Raw genomic sequence first — 21,555 nt, 5'->3', positions numbered from 1 at the left:
GATTAGGTTAATTAGTCAATCCGTTTTTTTTAATCAAAATGAGTTATTTTGGATATTTTTTATGTTTTTTTTAAATGATGTAATGTATTTTTAAAAAATATTTTTATTTAAAAATATATCAAAATAATTTTTTTATATTTTTTTAAAAAATTTAATATTAATACCAAGGTTATCAGATTTAATCTAACCTAACAAATTGACTCAGAATCTGGATGTCCTGAAATCCATATTAAATCTTAAAAAGAAAAATATTAATCACAAGCGATCGCTGCTCAACTCAAGATCCACGTGGCCCTTTACAACCCGATAAAAACTTGCTTTTTTTTTCTTAATAAATAAAAAAAATCAATTTCCTAACTGGATTTTTTGCCTGGCAAGCTAAAAAATTAATGTGCAAACACCTAATCTCACTTACTAAAACTGTGGTTTCATTGTAAGGGTAAAAAGGCGCATGCGGGAAGGAAGGCAGTCAAAGGTTTTTTACCTGCTTGATTCAATTTTATCCAACGAGCATGCTTTTTTTTTTTTTTTGTTATTAGTTTATATCAAAATTTATTATATAAACACTATAAAAAAATATTACTTTTTTAATATAGAATTTAAAGCTAATTGGTATATATATTTTATATTCGTAATAATAAAGTCATGTTTTCTCAATATAAAATGAAAAAAATTGGTTTAAATACTTCAATTTCAACTAAAAATAAGAAGATAGTATATATAGTCTACATTCACATGAATTGTTTCTTAACTTTTCCATATAAGATATTAAAACCTCAAGTATCTTTTCTAATTTTCACGCGTTGACCTGAGAACTAATCTCTTAATTGGGACAACTTTTGGATCGAGTTTAATAACTTTGACCAGCACATTTAAATTAAAAAAAAACATATAAAAAAACATTAATTTTATGTTTTTTTTAAATGAAATGTATTTTTAAAACACATCTAAAAACAAAAATTATAATACTTTCGATTCTAAATCTGACCAAGCTCAAGGATCTAATCTCATATTAGTTTGGTTAATCCATGGTCAACATGTTAATTCAATTTTTTTTAACCAAAAAGAAATTGTTTCAAGGTTTTTTTAATGACACAACTTTGTTTTTTTAGTAAAAAAGGTTAGTTTAATATAAAACTCTTTTTTTTTTTTTTTAACTTAATCCCACATCTGGTTGATTTATCAAATCGGGCCAGGATTTGCAGTTGTGTTGATGAGATTAACCTACTTTTTTTTTTTCCGCGGAAGAAATTAAAATAATACGGCGCCACTTTGTCTCGTTATTTTAATGAGTGGATACGTCGTCGTCTAGGCGTATGGTGCTAGCGTCACATAAAAGCGAAGCGGGAGCGGCTGTCCGTGGTGATTAGAAAAGCGGTAACAGGAGAGTTGTAGTTCCGGTCAGCTTCGCATGATTCTTTTTTGACCTGCGGTGACCAGCGACCAAATCGGACTGCGGCGAAATGGAAATTGAAGGTGGTGGTGGTGCAGCGATTAGAGCTCTTGGCTCTTTCTTCAAGCTCACTGAAGTCTACATATGGTTCATCTCTCTTTTTATCTGTTTGCATCCCTGCTCTTTGTGACAAAAAAAAAAAACTAGACTCTGTGCGTTATTCTTATACATTTAAATTTAACCTAACAGGAACGATGGCTCGACGGAGACACGAGAAATATCTTTGCTTCCTGAGTCCACTGTAAGTTCTGTTGTTTTGCTAATTTAAATTTCTCTCCCCAGTCTCACAATCCAATTAGGGTTTTAAGTTTGTTACTTTATTTGTTCCATTTTCTCTTGAAACACAGAAATCATCTAGAGACTTGGACGATATTAGCTTCAGCATCCCAGCCTCAACTATTGGTAAGTGTGTCACTGCTCTTTTTTTAAGTGTAAGAAAGGAGAATCTTTAATTTTAATACAGCAGTTGAACAGTTTAGTTGTTGGAATTCTTGTCTTGATGGGGGATTTTTTTTTGTTTAGAAATAAGTGAAATATTAGAGAATGAACAACTGATCAAACAGATGGATGCATTAGGGCTTCCCTTTTCCTTCTTGTCTAACAAGGAGGTAAAATCGTGCTCTCACTGGCTTTTTAATGATTTATAGTCCAATGTAGTTGTTATTTGTGATACCTATGTTACTGATTTTGTTTACACTCTGGCAGACGAGCAACAAAATGAAGAAAAGCAAAAGGAGAGGTGCTCGCTTGAAGCATTCCCGTAGTCATAAAGAAGCCAAGGAAGAAGCATTAGAATTTACCCAAGTGAGTGGGTTGGAGATTGTATCTCCTTCTGTTTTGAATGATAGCACAAGCAATTCCTTATGTTGCATGTCAATGATGGGCCAAAGTGAATCCTGTTTTTATGATGTTGCAGTGGGTATCGATGAAACTGAATGCCCCACTGGTGATTCAGCAAGTTCGACTAAGATTATTTCTGGTGCTGTCAGGGAGAAAAACCTTGGGGGGACATCTCACTGTCTGTCTAATGCTGGCCATGAATACGAGTCTGTACCACACAATGATGTTATGTCCAAGGATGATGATAATGGAGGACAAAGTTTGAGCAATTCAGATGGTGCACCTCCAGGAGTGTGCTGTCTAACAGATGCAGGTGTCAACCATGGTGAGAAGGAAATTGCCAACAGGTTGATGGAGTATGAGTGTCTAGAAGAGTCATCTGCTGCTAACCATCATGAAGAAGGTGATAAGTTTTGCAATGATAGTGGCACAGAGCATTTGGGGATTTCTGAACCTGCTGAGTTCTCTCAGAGTTCAGAAGTGGTTGGACATGGTGAAATAGACAGTTATAACTACTATGGTGATTTTGGAGATTGGGGGGTGTATTGGGACTCTCTGTACATGAGATATTACTTCCACAATGTCAAAACAGACACTTGTACATGGTATCCACCCCCTGGTATGGAACATCTAGCATCTGGCGATATCACTGATGAATTGAATGAAGCAACTGCTGAAGTGACTGAAATGGATGGAGGGCCTTCCTTTTCCTGCAGTTCACTTAATTATCACGAGACATCTGAGGGACCACCAAATGATGAGAGCTGTTTAAATAAATCATCCGATGAAGTTTCGATGGAGATTGGAGTTGCAACTGGCAACTCCATGCCTGGTTTAACTATAGTCCCTGCAAATGGAAGTTTTGAGCATGCAGATGAATGTCTTGTCAATGGAAGTTGTGATGATGAAGTTGCATTGCACTTACCATCAGCTGTGCAGGAGTGTATGGACGGGTATTATGCCTTTATTCTAATTTTCAATTGTTTTTGGTTGATTTGTTCCTTGTTGGAGAATGATCAAGTAACCAGGTTTGATAAACATGAAGCGAACCAATAAATCTGATTGTCATGGTTAACTTAATTTACACCTGCTTGTGTTGCCCATTTGTGAGTCTGCTGACATCTGATTTTTTCATGCAGCCTGATGAGTACAGTCACGGAAGAAGTTACTGAGGAGAGTGATATCTATCTTGAAATTGCTGATCCCGCAACTGATAATTTGGATATCCAGCTTAACCCTGCCATCAGAAAACCAAAAAAGAAAGAGAAAAAAACACGAGTCCATAAGAAATCATCAATGAATAGTGAAGGTATATACTTTGTGTTCCCATTTTGGCATGCAAATGGACTATTCTATAAAATTATTTTTGATAGAAGTCAGTTTTTGTTCAATCTCTTCTGTTCATCTATTTCCATAATGCTGAATTATTTAGTTCCCATTTAGGAACGCAAACAGACCTTTAGTTAGTTTTTGACTGATGTAAGGCATGCTGATTGGAGTTGATCGTACATAAAATAATCTTTGTTCTGATATTTTCATCCTTTGTTTGAAGGTCCCCCCCCCCCCCCCTCCCTCTTTTTGTTGGCTTTCTTGTTTGTTATATAACTGGAAGTTATTACCATAGTAGTCACTGAGATTGACTATTAAATTTCAATATTCACAGAAATTAATTTTTTTCACAATATTTGATCCATCTTGTTTCTATTCAGCAGATAAGAAGGGTTAGGACGGTGAAAATTGAATTAAAGAGTTGGGATAGCTTGTGCATGGGCTGTATTTTTGCTGAAGTAGTTAGGATAGCTACTGATAGAAACTTTGTGCTGTTTATTTACTTCCCAGTTTTCTTGATGTTGATCAAATGCTGTTAAAATTTGGTTTTGCTTTGTTTTGTGCAGACCTTCAAAGTGAGCAGATGTTTGAAGAGTTTTCTTCAAACATCGCCAAATATTGGTGTCAAAGGTACACCTTATTTTCCAGATTTGATGATGGTATAAGAATGGATGAAGAAGGATGGTTTTCTGTTACACCAGAGCCTATAGCCAAGCATCATGCATTGCGTTGTATGGGGGACACCATAATTGACTGTTTCACTGGTGTTGGTGGAAATGCCATTCAATTTGCACAGAGGTGACTGTACTTTTTTAACTCCATTCCAGATAAAGTTCCTTTAGCCTTAGCCTGGAAGTTTTCTTGGTGATGTAGAAATGGCTCACTTGGCATTTAGTTTTTAAAATTTCACCATGCATATTATTTTTCTATTTTCTAAACTCCATTGCTCTCTTTAGAATGTTTGGAAGTCATGTGTTAATTTACATGTACTTGATTTTCATATCATTCAATGTTTCAGGTACAAACATGTCATCGCAATTGATATTGATCCGAAGAAGATTGATTATGCATTTCACAATGCTTCCATCTATGGAGTTAGTGATCAAATAGACTTTATAGAAGGGGACTTTTTTGCTTTGGCATCAAAACTGAAGGTATTGAAGCTGATTTCTTGCATATTGACTAGTTTTGGAGTTGTAATTTGCACTGTAGGAGATCCCAAGTGATTTATCTCCTTTCCTTCTCTCTCTCTTTTCAATAGTCAGGGAGCAATGATATGTTTTGTTTCCTTTCATCTGCGTTGGTTTTTGTGCGTTGCATGTGTTCAGTCCATTTTGTTGAACTGGTTTAACTGTTGTAGCTGTGAATATTTATGGTTTTGTAATCTCTGTTGCTATGATCCTCAAGTATCCAATTTTTAACTTTTATCCAGCCCATCCATTTCATACATCTTGCATATAGAAGTTCAGTTAGAGAAAGGAGTGATGTGAATCACCATTTTAGGTTCAGGAAAGAAAAATAATTGGTGTCGGGTTTTATCTTTAATATTGAATAAAGCAATGAACTCATTTTAGCTCAGTTCCAGTCTTAATTTGTCATCTTTACTTCCCTGACTGCAGGCAGACAGTGTCTTCTTGTCACCTCCTTGGGGAGGACCTGCATATTCTAAAGTAAAGACTTACAACATCAAGACCATGCTTAAGCCACGTGATGGGTAATTTTGAAATCTTTATAGTTCCTTTTGGTTTTTAGTTTTGGCTCATCTTCGATACTGGTATGAAATCTCATGCTTCCTATACATGTTCAGATATTCTCTCTTTAACACTGCAAAGCAAATTGGTCATAGAATCATCATGTTTCTCCCGAGAAATATTGACCTCAACCAATTGGCAGAGTTGTGTTTAACTTCCAATCCTCCATGGTCACTAGAGGTAATGTTCAATTTAGTTCATTTTGTGTGCCTTCTGCTCTCCAGTTGAATTCATTGTGCTTTGTCCATGAATAGCTTATATGTGTTGGTACAAATAGAATGTGGTGCCCCTTTTACTCTCTCAGTAGTGAGGAGCACATTTAAGTGCCCGTTATTATTGAATTCTTTCCTTCTCTCTCATGTTATGTTTGCAGGTATTGTTCATTTTACATGGGTCCCTCACGTAGTTTAGATAGGTTTTCTTGTCCTTGCTTGCTTAGATCCATGACGTGACCATTTAACCGACCCTGGTCATGTAGATTAACCGACCCTGGTCATGTAGATGAACTCAGCGAAGGAATTCTTTTTGGTCTTGTTTGCTTTCTTTAGAGACATGTTGGTTTGTGCAGTGAAAAACTATGCCATATCCTTGTTGCTAAGGGTTATTCTCCATGGTCCCAGGTTGAGAAGAACTTTATGAATGGCAAGTTGAAGGCAATAACTGCTTACTTCAGCAACACGGTGATTGAAGGACAATAAATTAGCTTAATGCACGTGCATGCAGGTGGAAGGAACTGATGTCAACATCTTGTGGATGTCGAGTGGTTATAAAGGGGACTATTAGCTGGCTTGGACTACCTGTACAGTTATGTAAGCTATTCTAATCATCAATTGGCTTGCTATAGTGATGAAAATTTATGGAATGTAATCTTATTGTTGCTACTAGGTGTAGTGGACAGTCTCGAACAAATAATTCAGCATTCCCTTTTTTGAAGACCGCTTTTTTAGTTCAAGTGTTTCGAGAGCTAATACTATCAAATTGCTAGATAATGACCTTTTACTAACAGTTGCAAGGTAAAAATCTGATATTCCAAGCTTGTTTGTTGCATATGGTTTCTTGGACTTATCAGCTTTGAACTTATTCTCTATTTTTAGGGATCCTTAACCTTAAATCACCAATAGGTAATTATTTTTTAACTTTCCTGGAATCATCTGCTGCAAGCTGGAAAATGTGTCATGGGATATACCATTATACCCATAGTATAATTCGTTAGAGATTCTCCCTTTGTGGTGCTAATTAAAGTTGCATGCTTGTATTCCTTAACGAAACCCCTCTCTACTTGAAGTGTCCAAGACGGGAAAGACTCGAGTCGTTGGAACTTTCAAATGCCAACCAAGAGATCTCCTGCACAAGGCTGCATTTCTTGTTTAAAGAAAGGTATTTCATTTTAGTTAAAAAGCAGTTGAATTTGAAGCCGTGTTTGTACACCTACTTTTTCTTTCCATGGAAAAATGCAGCGTGTTCGGCCTAACAACCGTGCTGTGTGATTGTCAATGAATGTTTTGGTACAGAGGGAGGTGGGTATGGGCTGGTGTGGGACGGTCAACCAATGTCTGGGCTATTCTCCTGTCCTGTGATGTTGAATGCCCAAGAAAAACAGCTATCATCGCACGTCACAATTCATAGTTTCATTTTGAGGTTTTGAAAGGAAAGGGTGGTTAATGTTCAGGTGGGTACTCCTTTAGCTTCTATGGCCCTACGGATCAAACTTATAGCTAAGAGATCAACAGAATTAATAAAAAAAAGAGAAGAGTCGAGGGATCTACGGATGACCACCATGCGTATACTGATATGGAGAACCCAGCTCCAACTTCTTTTTTCTTCTAATAGATAGGTAAGATGTTCAAATCAAGGGGTTCAATTTAGGCTGTTGTGAACGGGATAAACCATAAAGAGGCATTTGGTTCCTGAAGTTTTGTTAAGAGAAATGGACTTACGATCCGCCGGGCATGTCATTAGGAAGTTTCTCTCAGTGTCTCTGATATGTTGTTGGATAAATTAAACACAAACAACCTCTGAAACAGAATAATTTTATCATGATAATGATTGGATATGTGGACAAGCAGCCTCCCATTCAAGTTCATTAGGGTTCAGCTGTCTAATTTGTTGACAGCTTTGAGAAATTGAAAATGACAGGAGCTTGGTTTTATTGTGAAGAGAAATACTAAGGAATAATATAAAATTAATATAAAATTATATCTCGAGGTTTCATCTTATATCTTAAATTTTTAAATTAAATAGTTTTTTCACGTGATATCAAAATTATATTGACTAAGCATGGTCAAGAATTTAAATATCATCACACGTGTTTTATTTTATAAGAATTATATCTAAAGTGAAAGTTTTCACTTAGAGATTTTTTTTTAATTGATGAACACCTGACCTAACTAGATAACACATAATCAAGTCAACCCTGATGAATTTTTATCAAGAAGATGTTTTATTAAAAAAAAATAATTGAAAACACGTCTTTGTTTTAAGGTTGATTCAGGTTAACGACTTGGACATATAACCGGTTCGAACCTTGAACCGGGTATAACAAGCACATAAGTACGCATAAACCAGGTCACGAGACAGAAAGATACACTGAGAAGATAGTTAAAGCTGTGGATTTACCGATGAGTCAGAGCTGCAAAGATTGCTCTTACCGAAGCATTCAAGTGTCCTATTCTATTATCAAAGTCATCATAGAAGCAGGTTTCTTCAGTTTTCAGCTTATAATTTAGCAACTATCATTGTTACTCGAATTTCAGAACTTTCTATATTCTAGACATTGTGGCAGTACGTCCATAAACGTGGCCATTTTTTTAATGGCATAACTGGTCTGACCGGCAAGCGTCCAGGCTGTCAAGCTGCCACCGGCTAGACATGAGGTGCGCTCCTGCTGCTCTCTTTTAAGCATTTAATTATTTCCTATGATGAGTCCATTTTCTCGTAAATGTTGTGGATTTTGGGTAGATTTGACTGGATTTTTTTTGTATTTTTTAAATACTAAGTGAATAATAACTTCTACGATCGGTATTCATTTCCATAAAATTTCACTCGTTCAGTTTAGTTTTTACCAGCCAACACACAAGTTGGAAAATTTAATCACCATATTCCTCTTCATAGTTATTAGCCTCACTTGTGATTTCATCTAATTCAAAGCCCGAGTTGTGAGTGGATCAAAAATCAATCCTAAACAACATCATGTCATTATTATTTTTTAAAAATTAATTGATATTGTTTTGGATAAAAGTTGAAAAAAACCTTAGAACAATATTATTGTAAATAAAAAAATATTTTAAAAAATCAAGTTGTCTATCTCACTTAAATTTAAATATGTCAATAGAATTATGGATTAACCAAGTTAATATTCATCTTTTTTTTTTAAATCCAAATTAAGCTTAAAGTAAGTCAATAAATCACCAATTCAATCCGTTAATAATTATGTTTGTTAGCTTGAAGGATTTTCTTGGTGATATGAGAAAAACAGCAAGGAGACAGAAAGGAATGAAAATAAAAAAGGGTAAGAAAAGGGAGCTTGGTCAGATGATCACATGCACAAAATTATGTTTGCTTCACGAGGAGATACTATTGCAGTCAATCCAGGGGGTGGCAAGAAAAAGAGACCCATCTAGTCAAATCTTCATCACGCTCGACGGCACTTTTAAAGGGATCACAGACCGTCGGTGTTGTTCGAACATAAACAATTGAACATTGTAAGAAATAAATAATTCTCCCATGCTTAAATTACGGTTACTATTCTTTTCAACTCCGGCAAAACATGATAGGGCTTTGGCAAAATGCTTTTCCCCCCCTCCTCTTTCTGTCTTTTGGAGAAAAGATTGATAATATATTTGGTAATCTATGCATATATTTTTTAAAAATATTTTTTAATAAAAAATATATTAAAATATTTTTATATTTTTAATATGAACACATCACAATCATACAAAATACTCAGAAATCATTAATTCAATACTTAAAAAACAATTTAAAAGGTAGAAACTAACACGATTTTGATCACTTTTAAATAGCTGAGGTGCTTTTAATGTTAATCACTATTAAGTTCTGTCCAGAGATACGAAATGTTATTTTTTAAAATATTTTTATTTAAAAATGTTAAAATAATTTTGTTTAATTTTGTTTAATTTATTTTTAATACCAGTACATTAAAATAACAAAATATATTAAAAAATAATTCAAAACTAGAAAAGTTAAAAACTTTCAAAAATATTATTACACCGCAATGACAAACATATTAACAGCAATGAACCACAGCTAATATCCGACTTTTATTTCTTCCTGTGGTCTCATGTAAAAGGGGGACGCTTTTTTTCACTTGCCACGCTCCCCTGCTCACCGACTCACGGAGGTAAAAATCTTACGTCACAGCGACATCATCCTGTCCCCTGCGTTTTGTCCTCAGCTGGAAGATAAGTTCAAAAAACAGAGAGGTGATCTAAAGTCATTGTTGCCCCGCACGTACTGAATAGGACAGGCAGTAACGACTAACGAGCAAGCAATCCAGTTGCCCCCAGGTGTCTTTTCACAAACAGTCAGTCAAATTCACAGTCAAGGCAAATAATATGGTTTTTGTAAAATTTTGAGGAAGAAGGGCATGATGATGTCTGAGACCCCATTATAATACATACCACCATTAAAAGAAGCAAAAACCGCACTAACACCGCACCTCTACTTGATTAACAAGAACAAAATCACGTCCAATCATAACTACAAATCCCCCTAAAAAACCTAAATTCACCTGAAAATTTATTGTCTCTTTCTCTCTGTTCTTTTTACCTCCTTCAAAATTTAAAAAACACAATCATATCAGATCATCAACTCGGCTCCAGGACTGACTTTATTACAAGTTTGGATTGTTTAGGCACGGGTTGTTTTTTCTTTTTTCGTTTGGGACTGTGCTTAAACATATTTTAAAATTAAATTTAAAATCTTTTAAGTGTTTTTTTTATGATTTTAAAAAAATTATTTATTTTTTATTAGAGTAGACTTGTATCCATACACCCACTTAAAAACCAATTTTATATCTTTAGGTTTTACTTGAATCCAATAGCGTCTGAATTTTTCTACTATTTCAGGTCGGTTTGGATTGATATTAATTAAGTTTGGGTGAAATTACCATCCTGATTTGATGATTTAATTAGACTCGATTATTTTTATTATAATGGAATTCTCTTATTTTTTTTAAATCGATCCATTTAGGTTTGTATTGAATTTGGTGCAGGTGATGTATTTATTTTATTTATTTATTAGAGCAATTTGTCAAGTCACAAGCATTAAAAAATCATAATGATCTTGACATAAAAAAAAGCTCATCCTTGCTTTAATACCCGCCATGGAGTGACTACACAGCACACATGCCATTGAATAGCCAAATCTCTCTCTCTCTTAGAATGTGAAGGAGCAGTTAGCGAAGGAAAAATTGGAGAATGCCGGAGCTGGTGTACCAAGAGCAGAGCTCGTCGAGATCAGGATTTAGAGCTCGAGATGCAAGTCCTGACTCTGTAATTTTCACTCTAGAGTCCAACTTCAGTCTCTTCTCTTCTGCTTCTGCTAGCGTCGATCGCTGCTCTTTTGCTTCCGATGCTCATGATCATGACTCTCTCGCCTCTGAAATCTCTCTGGTAAAACCATTTCTCTAACTTCCCTGCATGCATGCGTTTTCTAACCCATGGTTTTTGAGTGAGTTTTTTGAGAGTGCAATGCAGCATTTGGCAGCTGGTCATGATCAACAAGAGAACTCTTCGAGTGGTCCAGATCGAAACAACAACAAGCAGAAGCAGCACACTCACACCCGTCTCTCCAGAAAAGCAGAAAAAGTTAAAGGTACGTACAGCTACAGCTAAGCTTTGAAAAGCATACGCATAAAGACAGAAAATTTGAAATTAAGTCTCTCACTGTTTTCTTGTCGATTATAAAAGCTGTTAAAAAAGAAGACAACAGAATTAGTTCTGTAGAAGACGATATTCATCTCCTAGATTCTGCAAGAAGCTCCTTCTCTCTCGCTCTCAAAGGTAACAAATTAACTGCACAATCCAAACCCAGATCAAATTTGTACTAAAAATTCTTAATTTTGACTAGCTTTTTTGATGTAGAGTGTCAGGAGAGGAGACCGAGATCTGAAGCGATCACAAAGAAACCAGACAGGCGGAGGCCTGCGTCACTAGATCTTAACAATGTGGTCACATCTTCTTCGCCGAGATTGGGTAACATGAAGAAGAGTATAGCTTGTTCATCTCGAAAATCTGGTACATTTCCGAGTCCTGGGACCCCAAATTACCTTAATCAGTATCATTCTAGTGTTGGAATGCAGAAGGGTTGGAGTTCAGAGAGAGTGCCGTTGCCAAATAATAGTAATAGGCGGCAAGTGATGAATACTACTGGAGCTGCTGTTTTGCCTTATAATAATAATGGAAGGACATTGCCGTCCAAATGGGAGGATGCTGAGAGGTGGATATTTAGTCCTGTTTCGGGAGATGGGGTTGTTAGGAGTTCGATTCAGCCTGCACAGAGGAGGCCTAAGTCAAAGAGTGGACCACTTGGACCACCGGGAGTTGCGTATTATTCCTTGTATTCGCCTGGGATGCAGGTGTTCGATGGAGGGAATGCGGGGAATTTTGTTGCTGGTTCTCCGTTTTCAGCTGGTGTTATTGCTGCTGATGGATTGGGTATTAGGTCACATGGGAGCCATGGTGTGTCATTTCCCATGCGGACAGAGCCCTGTATGGCTCGTTCGGTTAGTGTGCATGGTTGTTCTGAGATGGTAGCTCAGTCTTCGTTGCCATCACAAGGTACGATCTTGTGAACTTCAGCCTGATTTCTTGAATTTCACTATAGTTTTCTTTTTTTCAGTTTTTAATTTCTGTTTTGGAGGATTGAATTATGATGTATCTATAGAACTTATGTTGTTGAAGTTATAACTTGTTAAACAAAGAATTAGACACCGCCCATTGGTTGTTTGATTCAAATTGATGGGTTTGGATGAGATTGATAGTCACAAAACCAGTTTTATGAAGAATTAAGGGGTCTCATTTTGAATTGTATTTGGTGGTATTGCTTGAAACTGTTCGCAAAACCAAATATATTTACTATTCTAGTTAATCATAAAATGCCTGATATGCGCCTCTCACTAAAATCGTTTTTAGAATCTCTGTAAAGAATCCAATCTTAATGTCAAGCATCCTTTTCCATTAAATTGTTTTGTTCTTGTTGTTTTTACTCTCCTTTTTATAATGAAAATGAGAAGGTAGGTGGGCTATCCACACTCTCCGGCAGGGAACATCGTGAAAAACTCAATATAAGATCAAAATATCAATATGTGAACAAATATTGATGTATGTTTGATTTTTTTTTTAATTTTCAATTGTTGATCCTTTCTTAGTTTGAAAATATAATATTCCATGTCACTGTTAATTAAACATGCAGATGAAAAGCTTGATGGTGTCAAGGATGCTGCAACTGATATCTCCCGTGTTGTTTCAAGAAGGGACATGGCCACCCAAATGAGCCCTGTAGGTAGTAATCATTCATCTCCCACCAGGAAGCCATCATTCTCCACCTCCACCCCCTCTGTCCTACCTATTGTGGAACTGCAGAGCGTACCTTCCTCTAGATCTGAGACCAGGGATGTACAGGTGGATGAGAGGGTTACTGTCACAAGGTGGTCTAAGAAACACAGAGCCCGCAACCATGGAAAAAGTTCACAAGTTGTTGATGACTGGAGAAAGAAAGCTGCTGATACTCTTTCATCAGGTTGGGATGTTTCAGAGGCTGGAAAGAGCATTTCAAAGTAAGGATATATTGAATTTACGCAATCCTTTAGTTTTATTAGGCCAGATCATGAACTTGCTGTGAATGTGATGCAATTAGTACTGAAACTATGGATTAAATTACACTCAAACACGAGATCCTTTGAACAGAAACCATAATTTCCTTGATGGATAATAGAACATGTCCCTTTTTTTTTGCAGGGTCAAAAGAGAGGAAGCTAAAATCACAGCATGGGAGAACCTGCAGAAGGCAAAAGCTGAGGCAGAAATAAGGAAACTTGAGGTTCTTTTTCCCCACGCGTTTTCGTCGTACAATTTTGACTAACTTGAAGGATTAATTCACTTAATGATCAGCCTTGGTGCAGCAAAGAAGATATTTTCTCTAATATTTCCTTTCTGCTCACTTGAAAGCTTTGCTAGTACTTAATTATAAGATACTGGTGTTAGATAGAATATCAAAAGGTAATAACCTAGGTTTATTGCAGGACATATATCAGCACTGTTGGATGTTGTGCTAAGATGTCTGAAAGTGAGAATCTTAACTGCATGGATTGTACATCATTGCAGTTTGATAGATGGGAAGGGGCCATCCCAAATGATATAAAACACAATGGATTCTAAGTTTTGGGTTTTTGATGAACAAAATCCCCTTGTAGGATTGATAACAGTTTAGCAGTGCCTGAGTATTTGATTAACAGAGCAATGAACTTTTTATCTGGATTCTGAACTCTTTATTCCTAAAACTAATAAGTTTTATTAAGTCTCAATGTACTTAAGATAATAGTGTACCGTGAAAAATACAAAAATAAATCTATGATTGATCATTGAGATTCAAGATTGATAGGTTCCAGCTTTGGCTACTCACATTTATTTCTACGTTTTCTAAATTTATAGGCTTGTGCATTTTGTGGTCTTAACTGACTCGATTCATTGCAGATGAAGCTTGAGAAAAAGAGATCATCATCTATGGATAGAATTATGAATAAGCTGAGATCAGCTCAAAAGAGAGCCCAGGAAATGAGGAGCTCGGTGCTAGCAAACCAGGCACATCAAGTTTCCACGAACTCTCACAAAGTTATATCATTCCGCAGAACCCGTCAGAAGGGTTCCCTGAGTGGTTGTTTCACATGCCATGCTTTCTGATATCTCATCCAGCCACATGTTGGTACACTTCGATAGATATAAAACCTGGTAATTTCTTGGAAACAACTTTTGTCTCAGATTTCTTACCTTTCTCCTTTCCTCTTGCAAGATTTGGTTTATTGTGAAAGGTTTTACTGACAAGCCCTGGCATACCAGCTGGCCCTGTCTAGAGTCTGAAGAGCTTTGCTACTTTTGGTCTAATGCTGAAAAACATCAGTTTAGTAGTTCGTGTCTCATATAGAACGCATTTGCATTCCATGAAATGCAATGATTTGTTTTGGTTTTGGAGCATGTCAAGGTATCTTATTTCCTTAAAATAACCTTGCTGAAAAATTAGGGCTAGCACAAAATGTTTTGCCATTCCTAAAAGGTGAATTTGTATTTATAGAATAATAAATCTGTTAAAGCAGTATAATCCTGGCAACTACCTGAAACTTTATTGAAGGTTCATTTTATCACTGCCCAGGTCAAATTGCAGGAAAAACTGCAGCAGAATATGGAAGCGTATAGGAGGGAAACCACCATTGACACTATTTTGGTGTCAATGGAGTTGAGTTGGGGCGTGAAGAACAAGTACTACTGTTAAGATTTCAGACGGGACACAAGACCCTGGATGTGACATTCCTGGTATCAAAATCTCCAGGAAATTTGTCTGCTAAACCTTGTATGCATGTATGTATGTATGTATATCAACAATTATTATTATTATAATAATAATTATTATATGATGACATTTTTCCTTGAAATGGAGATATCATTTCGTGAGGCTTTTCTTTATAAATTCATTAAATATACGCTTTGATGCAGTACGTAGCTTTTTGAGAAAAAAAAATTTTGTTTTTATTTTTTATTTAGTTTAGGAATTTCAATGTTAGTGGGATTTTATATTAACTCTATAATTATTTATCATGAATATTTTTTAAGGATTGAGATATGTTTTGGTTGTTTTTCACCTACGTTGAGGTATTTACTGGAAGCAAACAAATATATTAAAATGAGATGAGCAGCCTTGAAACTCTTCCAACTGATTCCTTGCCTAGCTAGCAGCATGACATTATCCTATGGATTTGGAGAGTTAAAAAATAATTTGTACAAAGGCTAAAAATATAACGTGACTTTAAAAAAATCAAGAATATATTATTTTTTAAAATATTGACATAATAATATATTTAATTCACTCCAATTTACTACTCGGGTTCTTGTACGTGACTATAATATTGAAGGTTAGTCATTTGTCTACTTCTTTTCTTTCTGGGCTTTCATTATGCTCATGTGGGAGTTTAAGATTATATTGAAGATTAATTATAGAATTAGAAGCTGAATTGAAAAAAATAAAATAAAAAAAGAAGGCAAAGAAGTGGCTAGTACTAGTATGTGTTGTCTATATATGTGCTAGCAAGCGAGAGAAACCACAATATTAAGGAGGCGCGTGTAGTTTTTCTTTGGTGTTCTTGAAATTGTGGACTTTTTTCCAAGGCAACGCATGGTGGAGGTGGAGGTGGAGCTTAGGTTCCCTCTTCTTCTTCTTTGTTTTCGTGAGTGTTTCTTCTCTATCAAAAAATAAAGCTGTATTTTTTTTTTATCAATTTCAATTATAGTCATTTAATTTTCAATTCTTTATAAAACAAAAAATCTAAACTATTATTTATAAAATTAAACACCAGCTCAATATTAGCGATAAAAAGCTAATTTAATCAAGCCATAAAGCCCAAAATTCTCAATTAGACGCACCATGCAATGATCGAATCGAATAAATAAACTATGCATGATAGTGGGGAAAAAACGAAGGACCCAAAGGATGAAAAAAGGGGCAAACGGTGAATGAACTTTTATTGTTCAAAGTAGTCTTTCATAATTTTCCAGAACTGAAAACCATTCTTTGAAGACTACAGCTGGTGGAATGCTATATTTAAATTTGTTTCCCCATTGATCATACAAGAGCTAGGGTTATAGCAGAGAACATCCAACTTTTATTGTTCAAAGTAGTCTTTCACACACAATACAGCAACTTATTATATTATAGTGATCTACTTTCAGATCCCATAAGTTGTTTGAGCACATCATTTCATCATCAAATATGCAATGAACGCAAAAGCTCAAAGATATTATGATGGTGAAGTTTTTGCTGAGAGTCCTGAAGCTGGAGGGACTAGGCTTAGGACCCCAACCGAGTAGAATTAGTATAATCTTGAGGACAATGTGCTGATAATCCTGGAATCACCAGCCCTACCACCCTTATCAGTGTCATCAACCAACTTTCTCTGTAATCTGGACCCTTCAGGCAAGGGATTATAAAACTTCTGATCAGCTCCCAAACAGCATTCAAGAATTTGGGTATGGCCATTAACAAAGAGAAGTAGTTCTTGTTCGGCTCTTCTTGCATAACCTGTATCAATTATTTACGAATGCATTAATTGCTCATCAACAGCATAACTGATGGGGAGAGAGGGAGAGAGGGAGAGAGAGAGAGAGAGGGATGGAACACTTACCTTCTCTTTATAACAGCTAGTATAGTACTTGCATTCCCAAAAGTGCTTGTAAAAGAAACTATTGTTGTCAAAAGGCACTCTAGGAACCATGTCATTGCAATAGACGTATCTCAGGTATTTCACTTTATGCTTCTTCAACCCATCTATCATGTATTCCCCAAACTCCTCGTCCCCAACCCTAGGCTGCCCGAATGTGTAAACGCCTTCCAATCTCTCCAGCAACTCAGCCTCGCCATGCATGGTTAGCACAGCCACAAACAATATGGCCAATGCCCCTCCCAAACTGTGCCCTGTAACTATAAATTTTGCTTGCTCGTTCTTGGAAACTATGTCCCTCAGCATTTGTCTCGTTTCGTAGTACGCATACAAGTGGTCATGATCTGGTTCAATAATCTCCTTAGGCCAGCCATTGTTCTGCGAGCCCAGGGCTTTCATAAAGCCACGGTGGATCTGACCTATGCCTTTAAACTTATACCAGGAGAGATCCACATCTGTGGCCCATCCATATGCATCAAATGGTTCGGTCCCTCTAAATGCCAGCACAAATAGGTTAGGGTCTGCCTTTGTATCTTGGAACATGAAGGCATGCGTTGAAGCCTGGTTCAAGTGATCTGCGAAGCATCACAATTAAAAAAACTATTCGTGGCCCTTTTGTTTTCCAATAGGAAATTAAAATTCTTCAAGGATTACGCCTTTTCTTTTTCATAGTTATTAGATCCGCTAGAGATAACAGCAGTGCATGTGACAGAAAAACAACAAAAGAAAAGGTGACATAGATCGTCACATGAATGATATTTTTGTTTTAATTTCTTTTGAACGTTCATATTAAATGATATGCTTGGATCTTAAATGAAGTGGTTGGGTTTGCCTTTTGCTCTTCCTGGAGTCCAAATCCAGAGTGTGGGTTTGAGTTCTGAAAGAGCGTTTAGTTTGAAATATACATGCAGTGATGGAGAAGAGGAAAGGGAGAGGACATTCTTGGAAGCTCCCTTTTGCTATATACGAGTCTGGTGCTCTGAAGGGCATGTGAGATGACATGTGTTTGCGGTCAGTTGATTTTGATGTTGGCTGGACAGTAATAAGTGTGTCTGCTATTGCAAACGCTTTTCCAAAGTTTTTTTATTTTTTTTATACTAAGCGTCCTTTTATTTTGTTTTATGAGAAATATTTTATAAAAAAAATATTTTTAAAATCTTTCCTTGTTTGTTTTAAAAATATTTTTAATAAAATATTTTTATATGTTTTTTTTTAATTTTTTCATTCTCTCTCTGCACAACAATATCCTACCAATCACATAAAAATATTTTATGTTCCAACAAAAAACAATTCTAATTTGGAGCACAATAACGAACATAGATCTAAGTAAGTTGATCTAAGATTTAGATTGTTAATTGAATAAATTGATTTAAATTAAAAAAATAAATTAAACAAGGCTATATATTTTTTTAAAAAAATCAAGTTTCGAATCAACGAATTAACAACTGAGCACATCAAACTCTTATGACTAGAAATCTGTAAGTACCATCCCTTTTCTTGTGAGAATATCATCCAATATCATCTGTTTTTATTTGTTTGATAAAATCCTAATTATTTCCATAGATGTTATAATGTTTGACTCGAATTATAGATTGTGTTTTTTTATCAGAAGTGATGGAGATTAGCAGGCCAATTAATACTCTTTTAAGTTGCTTGATTACAGAGACAAAAGATATATAATTGACAATCCATAACGATCATCATAAAAAAAAAACTCTAAAAGTTAAATTTAAATTTTATTAATGCTGTGCATAAATTCAAACTTAGATGATTAGATTTGTCTAGGGGTGGTTTGGTATCATTTACCCCCTTTTTTCAGATTTTTAGAAACAAAAAAAAATATTTTATTTTTTATTAAATAAAAAGAAAAAAGCTAAACCAATTAACAGCCATTTTTAGAATTTTTGATGATTAGGTTCTTTAGATTTTTCTTTCTGTTTTCAAATTTGGTTTTTATAAACATATATGATACCACACCTCCCCTTAATAAACAATAATTATTGAAATTGAAATTCTGATGAAGCATTCAAAACTCACTTCATAATGTTTATGAGTTCATTAATAATTGACTGGAGGTCAATGATCGATTTTATTTAGTTAATTTAATGCTTTAGAGTCATCGATCAACAAATTTCCCTTTGTTATTTTTTATTATCATAGTTAGAGAAATATATATATATATATATATATATTCATTTTCATGTAATTATACATGTAATTATAGTTATTAGATCTGATTTAATAAGATAATTGATTTTTTTTATAGTATAAGATAAATTAGTAATTCAAAACTTTATCCAAACTGAATTTTAATTTGAATTAGTTTTGTCATTAACTTAAACAAACTTGAGTAATTTAATAGATTAATTTAGTAATTCTATTGATCTGGTCAAACCTGCTTTAAATTAAGATATTTTTTAAAAGAAATAAAATTGAGATGACTTAGATTTTGAAAAAAAAAAAAATGATAGGTACTTTGGATTTGATCTTGGACACAATTATGCATATAATATCTTTAATAAGGAAATGAACCAGATCAAGTAATGTTAGGGAAGTCTAACCGTTCCAAAAGTCGAAGAAACCCAAGAATTTCATCTGCAAAGAAGTGAGACGAGAAATTAAGACATCATTAACACTCATTAATTAGACAACATTAATTTTTGTTAAATCTTCAGCTGTGATTGGTCATAATTTATATTCTCTTCAATGACCATGCAGCACACACGTTAATTATTCATGTTAGGTTTATGCTAGCGATAGACGTAAATACTTACATTCCAGTGATCTTTGACTATCGATTCAACGAAGGCTCCGTTCTCGTATGCCAATTTAGCGGCCATCCAAGACAAGGATGCATTATACTTCTTGTCACCAGGACTGGATTTCTTGTCTAGTTCCACTCTCAAGTCAAGATTTCCTATAACGGATATGAACTTTTCCGATGATCGATCTGGTGTCTTTACAACTTTTCCTGCATTGACATGACATTAATGGTATCTGTATGCATTATCAAGAGTACATGTAAACGTTCAGGGCATATATATATATATATATATATATATATATATATATATATATATATATATATATATATATAGAGAGAGAGAGAGAGAGAGAGAGAGAGAGAAACGTGAGTGATCGCTAATATTAGTGTCAAAAATATTTTTCAAGTAAAATAATTATTTTAGTGCATCATGTTGTTGCCTTCTAGCTATATAGTTTGACAAATATTATGAATCTATATATGATTAATCCATCTTTTGTAAGAAAAAAAGGGCAGACATGAAGTCTCATATAACGATTCGAAAGAAGCAAACATGCAATATTGCATACCCTTCAAAATATTTAACAAGAGCTTGAAAAAGCCGCCGTTGGATAGGAGAAGGTTTAACCACATCTCCAACGCATTTCCTATCATAGCCATAGGTTTTCTGAAGAAAAGTAGGATTTTTTGCACAAGAACTGATATGACGACTATCCATCGGCTATTAAAATTTCTCAGCCCTTGCTCTTCGTGGCACTCAATGAATCCTCTACCTTTTATGTTAGAGGAAACTAAGAAAAGAATCAGATCGAGGAAACTAGCTTCTGTTGGATCGAGCAGCAGCTTATTTTGATAGAAATGTTCACCATAGCTATTACTGGCCATGATGATGATTTTTTGTGCCCACCTCTGTTGCAATCTCGACAAGCTGAGCGCATCTATTTATAGCGTTTTGTAGTATGGTAAGGGGAAATGATGTGAGTTGATTTATCATGCAAAAACATATTATTAGTGATTGGTGCATGGAGGTGGTAAAATTAAGTGACATGTGGTGAAGTTGGAAGTTTGTAAATAAATAAAGAAGAAAAATATGTTTATTTAATATTGGAAAGAGACATTCCCTTTAGAAAGATTTTGAATTAATTTCTTTAATTTTTATAATTGATTTTAATATTTATGATTCTTGAGATAAAACTAAATAAAAACTATTTAATTTAATTTAAAATATAATTATTTCATTAATAATTACATAGTTTTATTAACAGTTATAATATTCAAAGATATAGTATTTTATTACAATATTTTAAAAACTAATAAAACTAGTTACTACACGGATAACATATATATATATATATATATATATATATATATATATATATATATATATATATATATTTTCTTTCTCGTTTTTTTTTGTTTTAGAATTTTGGAGGGTTTAGTTGTATCATAAAGGTATTATCTCTATTTGAGATAAATAAACACTTTAAAAATAATATTTTTATTTTTTTAAAATAGTGAATTAGTTTCGACCAAAATAAACTTGGAAATACTTTTGATTAAACAAAAAAATTTAAATTATGGAACAATCATGCAAAAACATATTATTATATTTAGTCATATATTAAAAAATAAAAAATATTTTTATCTTGATATAAAAATAATTTTATCTTTACAATCTTAGTTACAGTTTGTTTATTTTAAATTTAATGATACAAATAAATAAGTAATTAATTTATCATCTATCAGCATGACCCACGTGGGTCGAATTAAGGCATTGAGTAATCAATTAAAAGTTCTGATGAGGTCAGAGCTGTCGTTCACCGTATTAATTGGAGCCCTTTTGCTGAGTTGTTCACCTTCGGTGGGAATAGTCTCGGCATGATACACGTTTTAGAATTGAAATTGAATTTTTTTATTATAAATTAATGTTTTAAGTATTTTTAAATGGTTTTCATATAATAATAATAATAATATA

The 21,555-nt window shown here is 34.4% G+C and overlaps 3 protein-coding genes across 10 annotated transcripts; 2 read left to right on the top strand and 1 right to left on the bottom strand.

The window, feature by feature from the left end:
• The first annotated feature begins 1,311 nt into the window (after positions 1 to 1,311).
• LOC18104882 (uncharacterized) lies at positions 1,312 to 6,420 on the top strand. Of its 6 annotated transcripts, none has more exons than XM_024584239.2 (11): positions 1,317 to 1,540; positions 1,643 to 1,694; positions 1,801 to 1,855; positions 1,985 to 2,061; positions 2,159 to 3,246; positions 3,433 to 3,602; positions 4,189 to 4,420; positions 4,641 to 4,776; positions 5,242 to 5,336; positions 5,430 to 5,553; positions 5,994 to 6,420. In XM_024584239.2, exons 1-11 carry the CDS (start codon positions 1,464 to 1,466, stop codon positions 6,069 to 6,071), a joined length of 2,184 nt encoding a protein of 727 aa, XP_024440007.2. In that variant the 5' UTR covers positions 1,317 to 1,463; the 3' UTR covers positions 6,072 to 6,420. The 6 variants fall into 6 exon arrangements, with proteins under 6 accessions (XP_024440010.2, XP_024440007.2, XP_024440006.2 ...); XM_024584238.2 differs by having other exon boundaries at positions 1,976 to 2,061; XM_024584241.2 differs by lacking the exon at positions 1,985 to 2,061 and having other exon boundaries at positions 1,330 to 1,540.
• A 4,256-nt stretch (positions 6,421 to 10,676) lies between these two features.
• Positions 10,677 to 15,037, top strand: LOC18104881 (uncharacterized). 3 transcript variants are annotated; one of them, XM_024585783.2, is made up of 8 exons: positions 10,677 to 11,003; positions 11,088 to 11,205; positions 11,301 to 11,393; positions 11,475 to 12,170; positions 12,805 to 13,168; positions 13,350 to 13,431; positions 14,085 to 14,339; positions 14,770 to 15,037. In XM_024585783.2, the coding sequence occupies exons 1-7, from the start codon at positions 10,809 to 10,811 to the stop codon at positions 14,289 to 14,291; spliced, it is 1,755 nt and encodes a 584-aa protein (XP_024441551.1). In that variant the 5' UTR covers positions 10,677 to 10,808; the 3' UTR covers positions 14,292 to 14,339; positions 14,770 to 15,037. The 3 variants fall into 3 exon arrangements, with proteins under 3 accessions (XP_024441551.1, XP_024441550.1, XP_006374925.1); XM_024585782.2 differs by having other exon boundaries at positions 14,737 to 15,037; XM_006374863.3 differs by having other exon boundaries at positions 10,679 to 11,003; positions 14,758 to 15,037.
• Positions 15,038 to 16,090: 1,053 nt separating this feature from the next.
• LOC18104880 (triacylglycerol lipase OBL1) lies at positions 16,091 to 20,507 on the bottom strand. The gene is made up of 5 exons (XM_006374861.3): positions 20,150 to 20,507; positions 19,591 to 19,787; positions 19,378 to 19,411; positions 16,781 to 17,391; positions 16,091 to 16,677 (listed from the first exon to the last, which is right to left on the bottom strand). The coding sequence occupies exons 1-5, from the start codon at positions 20,463 to 20,465 to the stop codon at positions 16,447 to 16,449; spliced, it is 1,389 nt and encodes a 462-aa protein (XP_006374923.3). The 5' UTR covers positions 20,466 to 20,507; the 3' UTR covers positions 16,091 to 16,446.
• Between the last annotated feature and the right edge of the window lie 1,048 nt (positions 20,508 to 21,555).

Source organism: Populus trichocarpa, chromosome 14 (assembly GCF_000002775.5).
Source record: "Populus trichocarpa isolate Nisqually-1 chromosome 14, P.trichocarpa_v4.1, whole genome shotgun sequence".
NCBI classification, from domain to species: domain Eukaryota; kingdom Viridiplantae; phylum Streptophyta; class Magnoliopsida; order Malpighiales; family Salicaceae; genus Populus; species Populus trichocarpa.
The sequence above is the reverse complement of the archived record's forward strand: the minus strand, read 5'-3'. Positions and strand labels throughout refer to the sequence as shown.